This window comes from Ictidomys tridecemlineatus, chromosome 5 (assembly GCF_052094955.1).
Source record: "Ictidomys tridecemlineatus isolate mIctTri1 chromosome 5, mIctTri1.hap1, whole genome shotgun sequence".
Lineage (NCBI taxonomy): Eukaryota > Metazoa > Chordata > Mammalia > Rodentia > Sciuridae > Ictidomys > Ictidomys tridecemlineatus.
Window position 1 is genome coordinate 2,610,547 of NC_135481.1, and position 12,689 is coordinate 2,623,235.

Sequence of the window (12,689 nt, forward strand, 5' to 3'; positions counted from 1 at the left end):
CCTTGATCTCTAGCTTCTGGTCTCCACAACTGTAGGATAATGAATTTCAGTTCTTTAAGGCACCCAGTCTGTGGTACTTTGTTAGAGTAGTCTGAGCAAACATGTGTACATTTAAAATGTGGTCTATCCTCTGTCTAAAAATGCCTCCAAAGCCTTTGGTTGTCTCTGTCTGTGAATCTCATCTGTTAACACCTATCAGAGCTTGAAGCTAAAATGCCGGCTGGTGTCTCCATTCACAGACTCCTCTGAAATACAAAATGAGGAGGAACAGTCCTGCAGAGCAGGGTCCTGAGGTCAGGAAGCTAGAGTCTGAGAACTGGGGCAACACCAGCCAGTCGCTTTCTTCTGGTTCAACCCAAAGACGACCTTTCTTCCTTGCTTTCTCGGGAAGTTCCCTCATGGAAATGGGGAAGTGAGCTCTTGAATACCTGCTCCATGCAGGGAATGGCCAGTGTTGTTAAAGAGCACCAGGGCCATGTGTGTTTGGGAGCCTGATGCATCTGGGCTCAGGAGTGGAGCACAGGGTCACTTCTTACTATATAAACCAAAGCATTACCACTGCAAGCCTGTGTCCTCACTGTACAAGAAGACAGACGCCCTACCATGACCTTTGGGAATCAGGAACTTAGAAATCCCATTCCATCAACACAGGCAAGTCAGTGAGCACATTGGTGACCAGCCTACTACATTTATTAAGTAAATCTTTAAAAGCTTCCTGCCCATCAGATTGACCTATACATGTCACTCACTGCTCAGGATATTGGAAGTGCACAAGCATCCACTATGATACAAAACATCAAGGTTGAAATGTGGATGTGCAGAAATATTCTCAGCTGCTCCTTATTTCTTCCAGACTTTACTCTAGCTATGGTTTAGCCCAACCCTGCTTCCACCAGCCTGAACATCAGCAGTGATAGTTTCAGTGCTCTGTGGAGGTGGCCCCAAGTGAGCCTTACCACCTGGCCTTGAGCCCCATCTGTCTGCCTCAAACGAGGATCACTACTTACTCTGGCCACAAGCTGGGTCAAAAGGAAGATGTCTTCTGTGCCTCAGTGGCTCATCTGGTAAATGAGAATAATAAGAGGACCTAAGAGTCAAAGAGAACTGGCATGCAGTGATCACTCAGTGAGTGTCAACTGGTGCTACTGCCTGGGGCAGGAGAGAAGGTGCCATAGTTTGGACCTTAAGTGTCCCCTATGTTCCAGGATGGCAGTATTGGAAGGTGATGAAACCTTTAGGACATTGAAGGTACACCCTTCAAGGGGTATACTTTTCTCTTTCTCTTTCACTTCCCAAAGAGGAGGTAAGTGGTTTTGGTCTGCAAAGTGCTCCTGCCATGAAGAACTAGCTCACTATAGGCCCAAGGAAATGGGGCCAAGTGAGCACTGACTGGAACCTCCAAAACTGTGAACCAAAATAAACAATCTCTCCTCAATAGCTGATCATCTCAGAAATTTGTTCTAGTGACACAAAGCTGACTAACATGGAAGGGCTACAATCTTTCTGAATGCTGACACAGCTGCCCCCAGTTCCTGGTTCTGGGCTGTGCCTGCTCCCGGTCTCCCAGCAACCAGCAATCTGCAGGCAGCTTCTTATAACACTCCAGTCTCAGAGGATGTGTGGCATGTGTGCACACTCAGGAAAGGTAAGAGGCTCCCTCTTTGTGGACATCCAAAAACCACCTCCCCACTCTGGCCAAACTTGTCTTTGATGCTTGAGACAAACGGTCTGACCTCAGCTTCAGAATCCCACCCTGCATCAACAGCCTCTTTCTGTTGCTTTCACCCTTGAAACGACAACAGGTCAAATACAGGAGAAGGGTTTCCAAGGCCCAAAGATGTCTCCCTGTGCCAAGGCAGAGACGTCAACCTCAGAGTTTGTCCTCTAAGAATTTCCTGCCTACTGGTCAAGGCTCGAAAACACTTGATAAAGGCCGGATAAGCAAACCAACTATTTGAAGTTTTATCCAAAACAAACCTAGGTCTGTAATCCTTTGAAGTTGGCCTTCTTTACCACACAAATGAAAAGTCTTATTTTTTAGCCAACAGTAGGAACCACTGCTGAAACTCAGTCACTCAAGGTGAATAATAACTTTTTCTTGTCCATTTTGTACCCAAAGACAAAAAAGTCAAAGGTTTATTTTATTTGTTTATTTTTTTATTTATTTTCATTTTTATTTTTTTGATGCTAGGGATTGAAGCCAGAGCACCTCAAATGCTGACTACATACTATCTGGTTAAATTGTGTATATGTGTTTTTGGAGAAAGGGGGGAGGGAGAGAGGGAGAGAGGGGGAGACGGGGAGAGGAGAGAGAGAGAGAGAAAGAAAGAGAGAGAGAGAGAGAGAGAGAGATTTAAGCACTAGTCTAGTTTTTAACCTAAGAAAGCTCACCTGGATGTACCTAGCACCTATTCTCTGAAACCAAAGGGGGGAACTTCTCATTGCAGTCAATGATACCACCATTTCTTGGCCTTTAAAGATGAAGGGGAGGGGAGAATAAAGCATTCTGACAGCAACACTGTACGACTGAAAACAGCTTTACTGAAAACCAACAAACTAGAGAAGTTGGCTTTTGGCCTGATCTCAGCTTGGATAAAATACTCATTTAGCCCATTAAGTCCCTTTTCAGCAGATGGATTATTCATGAGCATGAATAAAGTGAGAAAGACTTTATTTCAATATGAAACCCAATTTAGATTTGTCAGGAAGCATGGTTTTACCCGGACCCAAGTAGGTAATGGTGTTTTCTGAAGGCAACTTTGAACCTTATTAGGTCCCTTTTACCACCATTATAAAATGTGCCCACCAATCTCACCACTTCCACTTTCATTTATGGATGGGCAAAGCTCTTAAGAAACACTAACACCAAAAGGAGAACCAAAATACTGCCTTCCATTTGAGGACCATCTGCAAAAAAGAAGTATTATATAACCTCCCCAGGAACACTGGGTGACAGGGGAAACAGACTCTTACAAATTCAGAAACAAAATGAGGACAACTGGGAGAATTAAAACAGCTACAGAGACCAAGGAGTGCTGATTAGTTTCGTGTTGTACTTCATGGACACAGAGAAGTTTCCTCTTTGGGGGCACACTGCTCACAAAACAAGTGGAAGGAAACTGATACCAGGCAGAGGCCCCTTATCAAGGGACAAGGTATTCCAGGGTCTACCCAGCAGAGGATGAACTGTTTGAGCACCTTTCACCTAAGGCCTACACCTCACAATAGGTGTCAAAGACAACACAGAAGACACCAGATTCCCCAGTGCTCCCTTGCAGATCAGTCCACTTCTAGAACACTGTCTTAGCCCAGGAAAGAATGTTTATCCTCTCCTAAACCTAAAAACAAAGCGATAATTTAATGAAGCAAAATCCCTTATACACACACTCACATAGTCGTTTGCACTTATTTGTACACACCTATGCATACCCATACCTATGTGGACATACACTCATAGATATCCAAATAAACATACACATCCACCATCACTTGTGAGTAAAAGCTTAGTATGAACTGGACAGATCTCACATGGTCACAAGTACACAAAGCTTCAAACACTTTACAATTGCTAATGTGATTTAAGTACAGTTAGGAAATTTGGAATTAAGTTAACCCACCCCCAGAGTTTCTTTAAACAATGAAAATATAATTAAAGAGAAACCACATTTCACATTATATGTTACCTGAAAACAGAATAAAAATCTCTTATTGTTTTGTTTGTCTTTTTTCCTGGAATTAAAAAAAAAAAAAACTATTTCATTTTTACCACAAAAGGGCCATCCTGTTTGTTCTAATGCCATCTCATTCTAAGGTCCTTTATTTAAAAAAATAAAAAAAAAGTGAAAGACCAAGGGGAATGGGTGGGTGGGCGCGGGACACGACTATTTTCCACCCCACACCAAAAAACTAGAGTTAAATCTAACACAAATTTTCAAGTTTCTACTTAATGTGGATAAATACTTCAGGTTAGCTTAATATTATCAACACTGTGGCATTTTTTTTTTCATTAAGATCAAAGTGCTTTACTTTCTATAAGCAGTGATTTTATAGATCATAGTTTCAGACCAAAAAACCCAGAGCACCAATTTCTTTTTTTCTTTTTTGTTTTCGGGGGAGGGGTTGCTGGGGATCAAACCCAGGGCCATGTATAAGCTAAATAAGCTCTTTACAACTGAGTTACATCATCCCCTGTACTCCACCCCCCCAAAAAAGGGTACAATCAAATTTACATTCCCTCCCATGAAATATACACAGTTGATACTATAAAACATGGTATGTGTCCAATAATCCTATCACCTACCTAAACAAATTCCCTTGAATGTCCACCTTTGCAAGCGTTAACATTTTTATCTGAATAAAATTATTTCATTCTCAAAGTAGTTTCTGTCTTTCCTACTACATATTCAATATCCTTCAATAAAATTATGTAATGGTTTGTCCCCTCGTCTAATTTATGAGCCTGTTGACTATATTTCAATATGTAAAAGAAAATCATGAATCTTTTGCAAAGACTTAATATTAACCAATCCAATTAACACACCAAGACACCAAGCCAGCTGTTTTTGTTATCCACATAGATGATAGATTATGTTGCCTCAATAGATTTCACAGCTGAGAATGTAACTACATTTAATTAAAGACTAGCAAATTGGAAAGTTAAAAAAAAAAAAAAAAAAACAATTCAGGCAAACTGTACTTTTTCCCCTCTAGTTATCCTGTGGCAGACAGAATTTGGAAAGCATGTGCAAAAACGTTTTTTTTTTTTTAATTGTCTTCTAAATATTTAAAAAATAAAAGTTGTTTTTCTAAACTCCTTGAATTCTGTCAAGTAACTTGGGGCAGGTCTGGCTCTTCTTCACAAAAGGAAATGCTTTGCCAACAATCCTCACATGCTGGGAATTTAGTAACGATGTCTACACAAGGTAGAGGTAAAGCCATATCATCAGTGGAGATCGGGATATGAGGTACATCTTTTTGAGTTAGTGCTTCTCAAACAGTTTTCTGGCCTAAGGAAGTTTCCATACCCATTTTGTCATTGTACTCCTCCTCTGCAGCACATGCCAGCGTGCATGCACACATGTGGACACCCATCCACACAGGCCTGGAAAGATTTAGTGAAATTCTTCCTACAAGCCCAACAATTACTGCTTCAAATAGTGCTAAATGAACAGCTGTGGGTGGAACTTGGATTGTGGACAGTAATCCAACTAGATCCACCCCAAAGACAAATGATCGGAACATATTTTCTCAGTAAATAAGCCAACATAGAAGTCACCTCTTGGACAGCTCTTCCCCATCAATGACGTGGCCTCTGGTCCTGGGCTCTCCTCAGGGATCCTTGCCCTACCTTCCTCCCTCCCTTGACTTAAATTCCAACACCCACCTGACATTTCATGGCTCCGTTTCTGCATTGTCATTCACTCTTAGCACTTATCACTTCAAACTTCTACCTTTATTATTTATACAAATAGTGCAAATACTGTGAGGGGAAAAATGTTCCCCAGATTTGATCAATGCAACACCTAAAATAGCATTTGATCCATAACAAATGCTTGATAAATATTTTTTGAATGAATAAAACTTTGTAAAAATGTTTTTTAGAAAATTTATTTTTCTAATAAAACAGACTTGTATGTAAATTGATATAATTAGGCAGCTCCTAACTCTGCAGAAATGACTGTGCAAATGTTAGAGTAGACAGAAATTCTACCCATATAGAGGATGGATAAATGCAACTTCAGGACAGGACTGCGGGACTGTATGAATGTGCCTGTGATGAGACAGGAGATGCCTAGTACAGTAGGGAACCTCTGGATACTGGAGACCCCTCCATGGCAACCTGGGAGATATCGAAACTCAGACCCTGCACACTCCACTCTTGATGGTAAATGGGAAAGGGAAAGGCACCTTGAGAGACTCTCTTGACTTCACTGTTCCCATCTATACCATGATGTAATAATCATTACCTCACAGGATTTGCTTTTTAAAATATGTAAGATTGTTTCAAAATATGCTCTGTATTACAAATATGACGGACACAATAAGCCCTGGCACCCAGAATGCCTAAATGAATGTGATTAAGGTTCTGAGAGGGGAATACCCAGCATTGGGGCTCTTCTCTCAATTCTTGGACAATGTCATGTGACTAACTTTTAAATCAAATCTTCATTAAGTCTCCAAATCTAAGTTGCCTTTGACAGAGCCTTGATGGCTGGTGACTTAAGGTTCTGGAGCCATCCGTCTGGGTATCTGGGTCCTCGTCCTTGGATTCTGGAGTCTGAGTAGGACATGTCACCCCACTTTCCTGCTTCTCTTGCTTCCCCTGTAACCCCTCAACTCTGTACAGCTTATCTAATGCTGTTCATTAAATGCAGCCCAATTTCCCTCTCTGGCCTGTGTCTGAAATACCTGGCATGCTCTTCTTCTCCACCCAGACATTCATCTTTTTTCCTCCTCTGGAGCACATATCAACACACATGCCACACATGCCTGGGAAGGGTGAGCGATGTCTTCCTAAAGCCTAGTGAGTCCTGCTTCAAACAGTCCTTTCTTAGCACTGTATCCCAAACAAGCACTTCACCTGTGATCTGGAAACAAGGAGTGTGGGAAGAGGAACTAAGTTCTGCCTTGCTGGTAGAGGGTACTGGAGGAGAAGGGGGCTGGCCTTGGTGTGTATGTGCATGTGTGTTTGTGTTCTCTGCTGTTTGGTCCCTCCAGGTTTCTGCTAGACTTGGCATGCCCCACACTTTCTCCATCTCGCAGTTGAGGGTAACCAAGAGCCTAGTGGATGCAGGCTGTACTCTAATCCAAGCTGCTGCTCTCTGCAACCTCTCCAGTCCCCTCACATTCCAGGGCCAAGGTTCCTCAGGGGAGCTGCCTAAAGGCCTGCTGCCAGTCTTCATCTTGGTCCACTGAAGTAGCCAGGGCTGCCTTACTGGGCCACATACAGAGTTTCTGCAAACTTCCCCAGGGCCTGGCCATGGCAATGCCCCGTGGTCCACAGTTGCCCAGGCACTGAGCAAGTTCCCAGCCTTGGCACCTACCTGTGGATGGCATCCCCATAACCCCTATGAAAGAGTTTCAGCAAGTTCCACGAGGGCAGTCCCTTTGTAGCTTTTCTGCCATTCTAGGAACCATGGATGGGCCTTCTGAGTGGGGAGGGGCACATCTAAAGTCTGTGACACCCCTTACACAGTCACAGTAATTTATCTTTATTCCTTACTATAAATCCCTCCCTTAAGAATTCTTACCAGAGTCATGAAATTCATTTGAAACAATAAGAAGCTCAGAATAGCCAAAGCAATCCTCAATTAGAAAAGTGAAGCAGAAGGCAACACAATGCCAGACCTTAAATTATACTACAGAGCTGTAGTAACAAAAATGCAGTGGTATTGGCACCAAAACAAAAATGAAGACCAACGGTACAGAACAGAAGACACAGAGACAAACCCACATAAATACAGTTATCTCATACTAGGCAAAGGCACCATAAACATACACTGGAGAAAAGATAGCCTCTTCAACAAATTGTGATGGGGAAACTGGAATTCCATATATAATAAAATGAAATTAGACTCCTATCTCTCACCTTGCACAACACTCAACTCAAGGTGGATCAAGCACCTAGGCATTAGATCAGAGACCCTGTACCTACTAAAGAAAAAGTAGGCCCAAATCTCCATCCTGTCAGCAATAAGATTCCTAAAGCGCAAAAAGTAAAATCAAGAATCAATAAATGGGATGTATCAAAGTAAAAAGCTTCTTCCCAGCAAAGGAAGCAACAAAATGTGAAGAGAGAGCCTACAGAATGGGAGAAAATCTTTACCAACTGCACCTCGGAGAAAGCACTAATCTCCAGTATATATAAAGAACTTAAACACACACACACACACAAAAAAAAAAAAAAAAAAAAAAACCCGAATAGCCCAATCAATAAATGGGCAAAGGAACTGAACAGGCACTTCCAGAAGAAAAAAAAAAAACTATATGAAAAAAAATGTTCTAGCAATTAGAGAATGGCAATTATCTACATACTATAGTGATGCATTCACATCAATGTTCATAGCAGCTAAATTCACAATAGCTAAGCTATGGAACCAATCTCAACAGATGAATGGTTAAAGAAAATGTGGTATATATACAATGGAATATTACTCAGCCATAAAGAAGAATGAAATTATGGCATTTGCAGGTAAATGGATGGAACTGGAGATTATCATGCTAAGTAAAATGTCAATACTAAAAAACCAAAGGCCGTATGTTGTCTCTGATGTGTGGATGCTAACACAAAATAAGGGGGGCAGTGAGGGACACTGCAGGGAATAGAAATTCATTGGACCAGACAAAGAGAAATGAAGGTGGGATGGGAATAGGAAAGATAGGAAAATAAATCAGACATAACTTTCCTATGTTCATATATGAATACACACCCCGTGTAACTCCATAACATGTACAACCACAAGAAAAGGAAGTTATACTCCACATATGTATAATACATCAAAATACATTCTACTGTTATGTATAACTAAAAAGAATTTTAAAACATTTTTAAAAATTCTTGCCAAATGCAATGTCTCATGCCTGTAATTCCAGCAATTTAGGAGGCTGAGGCAGGAGGACTACAAATTTGTAGCAAGCCTTAGCAACTCAGGGAGAACCTGTCTCTAAATAAAAATATAAAAATGGGCTGGAGGGGTGTGGCTCAGTGATCGAGCAGTCCTGGGTTCGATCCCCAGTATTCCCCCCAACTAAAAAAAAAAATCCTTTACATCAAACTTCCCCTGGTTAAATTGTGTGATTTCTGTCCCATGACTGGACCCTGATGGATATACCCAGCCCCTGCATTAATGCCACATTTACCTATTATTCTTAAAGAGATATAAATCTCTTTTAATTTAAATTTTCCTAAAATTCACCACTTCCAACTGGCCATTCATCATCAAACTGATAAAACACTACTTTGCATTTGACAGAAGTCAGCACAGATCATGATCAGTTCTTCACCTGAGACTAGCAAACTCTAATGAAAAACTCACTTGCATGTTTTTGGCATTTTAATGTTACAAAGAGAAGCTCAGTTTTTCTTTTGTTGAGCTTTTAAAAGCTAGAGACTCACTGTCTTTATTTTCCATGGGTAGTTCATAAATTTCAGAAGAATAATATATAAACAGGAATTTTGGTACCAGAAAAAAAATGTATTTGAACCTGAAGGGAAAGAAAAACAGCAGGGAGGAAGCAGAAAGAAAAACAATGTACCAATAAGGGAACCTGCCCATTGAAGAATTTTGGTGCTGTTAAAGAGACTTTTATTAAAAAGTCAAAATTATTTCAGTTAATTCTGGCTAGATTGACTAAATTATGGCTCACTCTATTCATATCCTCAGGCCTTTTCAGGGCCCTGAGGAGGGTGATGTAGGGTGTGCTGGTCTGCAGCCTTCCTTGAATTTTAAACATTCTACTTATAAACGACCTGTTTATATAAAGCACCACTGAACTATAAAGTGCTGCGGTTGTTTGGGAAATAAGTGAGCAGGGAGGCTTTTGAATAGGACAGGGTTCAGAAGTTGAAGATTAGAGGATATGACACAAGGAAGTTATTCTTGAGAGTGACCAAGGAGATCTGCCTGTGCCTTTCCCCTGCCCTCCACCCCAGCATGAACAGTCTGCTCCCAGCTCTTGGATTTCACCATCCTTTTCTCACTGTCTGCAGTTTTACCAATTAGGTATTTGTGTGTATTCCTTTCAGTGATGTCATCTTCTGCCTGTGGGAGGCTCCTCTGGGGCGGGACGACATTTGAGCCTCTGCAGCCCTCCTCTTCCTCAAAACTCCCAGTGAGATCTTGAGAACTGAGAGGGGACCCTGTCCCCTGGCAGATTTCAGTGTTCATTCACCTACTGACACTTGACTTGGAGAGGAGGCAGGGACTTTAGGCTCAGGGAAATCGAGGAGGCCTGGTGGAGAAGCCAGGGAGTGAGGTTGACTTATTCCCACAATTTACTAAGACAAGAGGTGGCACCTAGGGATGGCAAATCTATTAATAAACCAGAACAGCACAAGCTGGAAACAGCCTGGAGGGGTCCCTAACAAAAACACTCATCAGCTCTCCTGATCTAGGATGGGATGAAACACTCCATCTAAATTTCTTTCTTTTTTTTTTTTTTTTTTTGAGATTAGAGTCTGGTTATGTTGCCCAGACTGGTCTGGAAATTCCATTCTTCTCCCTCAGTCTCCCAAGTAGCTTGGATTATGCATGTATGCCACTGAGTCTGGCTAATTTTTAATTTTTACGTCTGCTTTGCCTTATCCCAAGAAATATTTGTGGCAGCTCTGCCACAAATAAGGAAACCATGGTAGAAATAAGCAAGAGTAGAACAACAAGCTACAGGCTTGTCATGAAGTGATGTTGAGAGCCACAGCCCAGTTGGAATGGCCCCTGGCATTTTGCCAGAAGTAAGGGTTGAGAGGCGAACCATTAAGATGATGCTGGATTGATTCAATTGTATATAGACCCCTGCTGTCTGCCTCAGGTGCCTGCTACTTTGGAGTTCTCATGGGGGGGGGGTGGTTTCCTGGGGAGTTCACATTGGTTGGTGAAGTTCCGGTGGAGGGAGTTCCGGTTGTGGTGTGGTGTCCCTGGAAGGGCCGAGTGGGTGGCGTTTGGGGGAGTTCAGAAATAAAGTTTGTTCCTGCTTGAGTGGCTCGTGATTTGTGCCCAGCCAGACTGCAGCAAGGTGATGCACTTGGAGTGGTCAAACCTCTGGCTTAAGACCTCCCACTTGTCAAGGCAAGGTGTGAAGCCTACAGGAAACAGGTACCTATTTGGCCTTTTGGAAATGTATACTGGTCCTTCACTTACAAGAGTGACCAAGGTGGAATTGCACAAATGTTTCTGGGCAGGAGGGATCCCCCCAAAATTATGCCCAATGAACTGTTCCACACAAAATGCTCTTCTCAAGATCCATTAACTATGAAATGAAGCCAATTGCTCCAGATAAGCCCAGTGGATTCTGATTCTAAGGCCAAGAAGAATCCCCTACTGGACCCCTCTCTGGGATCATGTACTGAGGGTCATTGCCAAGTAGGAATGACGCATCGAAATTTCCTTGCCAGCGTACCCCATGTTAAATGGACTTGCCTTGGAAATTTGCTGTGACATTGCATGTGTGTTTGAGAAAGGTGACCCTGCTCAAGGAACAGGGTGGATCCAGGTTTAGGGTGTATCCTGCAGGTTTTAGGAAGTATCCCGCTCCTTGGGTTTAAGGAGTTCCCAGTTTAAGACAATTCGGGTTTAAGGCAGTTCCAGGTTTAAGGTTATTGCTTCTGGGAATAATATTGCTGCCTGAGTTCCCCTTGGGTTCTCGTGGAATTGAGAAAGTATTTGGCACGTGAATTTGGCGGGCAGAACTGAGATTTCCCCAGAACGTGTTTGTAGAGGGCCGCTGTGAGTTCGGGAATAAAGAATTGCTGTTTGAATCTACTAAGTGTGAGTGGCTGGTGATCTTGTGCCCAGCCAGACTGCGGCAATCATGGAGAAGTCTGTGGTGACAGAGAAAGAAAATCCCCAATATCATCCTCCCTGTACATGCAGGAACTCATTTCCTTGGACCACTTCTGAAAGCATCCTTCAGGGTAGGCCAATGGCCAGACCCCCAAGGCATGCCGCAGATGAGCAATCCAGGACAGGACAGGGTTAGGAGGAGGAGGGGCCTTACAGAGCATGTTTTCCTGCTAGACACCTCCTGATCTCCAAGGATTCATATCACTTTAATTTCACCTAGTGTTAGCACTGTGTGTTCCCTGTATAGACCTGGAGCGGGGCATGGACAGAAAGTTAAGAACCCCCTGGTGGAATTTGCTTTTCTTGGCCAATAGGCTTTATTGTGAGTGCATGGTCAAAACTACTTCCCTTCCAACTCTTCACCCCACAACCCTGCTGCACAGTGGCTGGTATACACCTGAGACAAAGCTCAACTGTGGAAGACGTGGTGCTGATCTTAGAAACTCCCCTGAAGAGAAAATGTTCCTGAGCTACATGCTGGGAACGGGCCATGGCTTCTGCTACACTGCCATTTGATGAATCAGCACCATGGCTCAGTAAATGTTCCCTGTAACTTTACAGGGTCTCTATAAACAACATTGTGAGAAACTCATAAGTGTCCAATGGAAATTAGAGGTAGGAAAAGTAAGTCCTGCTCCCCAAATTCGCAGGCCGATCATGGGATCAAGCAGGAAGGAGTTCTCTCAGACTCTCAGTTTCATCTATATGAAAATAAGCCTGGCCTGACAGAAGAGAAAATGCAGATTTCCTGACCCCACCAGAGGGGCCACATGGGAGAAACTGTGTGACCCAGATGCCTGTGATGTCCTGGAAACATGAGTCACTTACAAGCTCTGAGAAGCCACGGACCACTTGCCGTCGCTTCAGGTTGGTCTCTCCATCCAGGTTGGCAGTCTCGATGTGGCACAGCCCATCGGGGTCACTGGAGGACAGCAGCAGAATGTCTGCAGGGATGATCTCATTGCAGCGAAGACGCACGAAGTCTCCCACACGGATTTCTTTCCAGAATCGGTTCACATACTTCTTTTCTTCCCTGATAAAAAGACTTTAGTTAATAAGACTAGTAAGAGGTTGATGACAACTAAACTGTGACGAATATCTGGAGGCCAACTATCAAATTTTATTTCTGCA

At 42.7% G+C, this 12,689-nt stretch overlaps 1 protein-coding gene across 3 annotated transcripts in view; it reads right to left on the reverse strand.

Moving 5' to 3' along the window:
- The window catches only part of Atp10a (ATPase phospholipid transporting 10A (putative)), a 189,852-nt gene that overhangs the window by 92,207 nt on the left and 84,956 nt on the right, over positions 1–12,689 (reverse strand). For all 3 annotated transcript variants that reach the window (XM_078049105.1, XM_078049104.1, XM_078049106.1), the window contains exon 2: positions 12,387–12,591. In XM_078049105.1, coding sequence (XP_077905231.1) covers positions 12,387–12,591 — 205 coding nt within the window. The remainder of the gene's footprint in view (positions 1–12,386; positions 12,592–12,689) is intronic.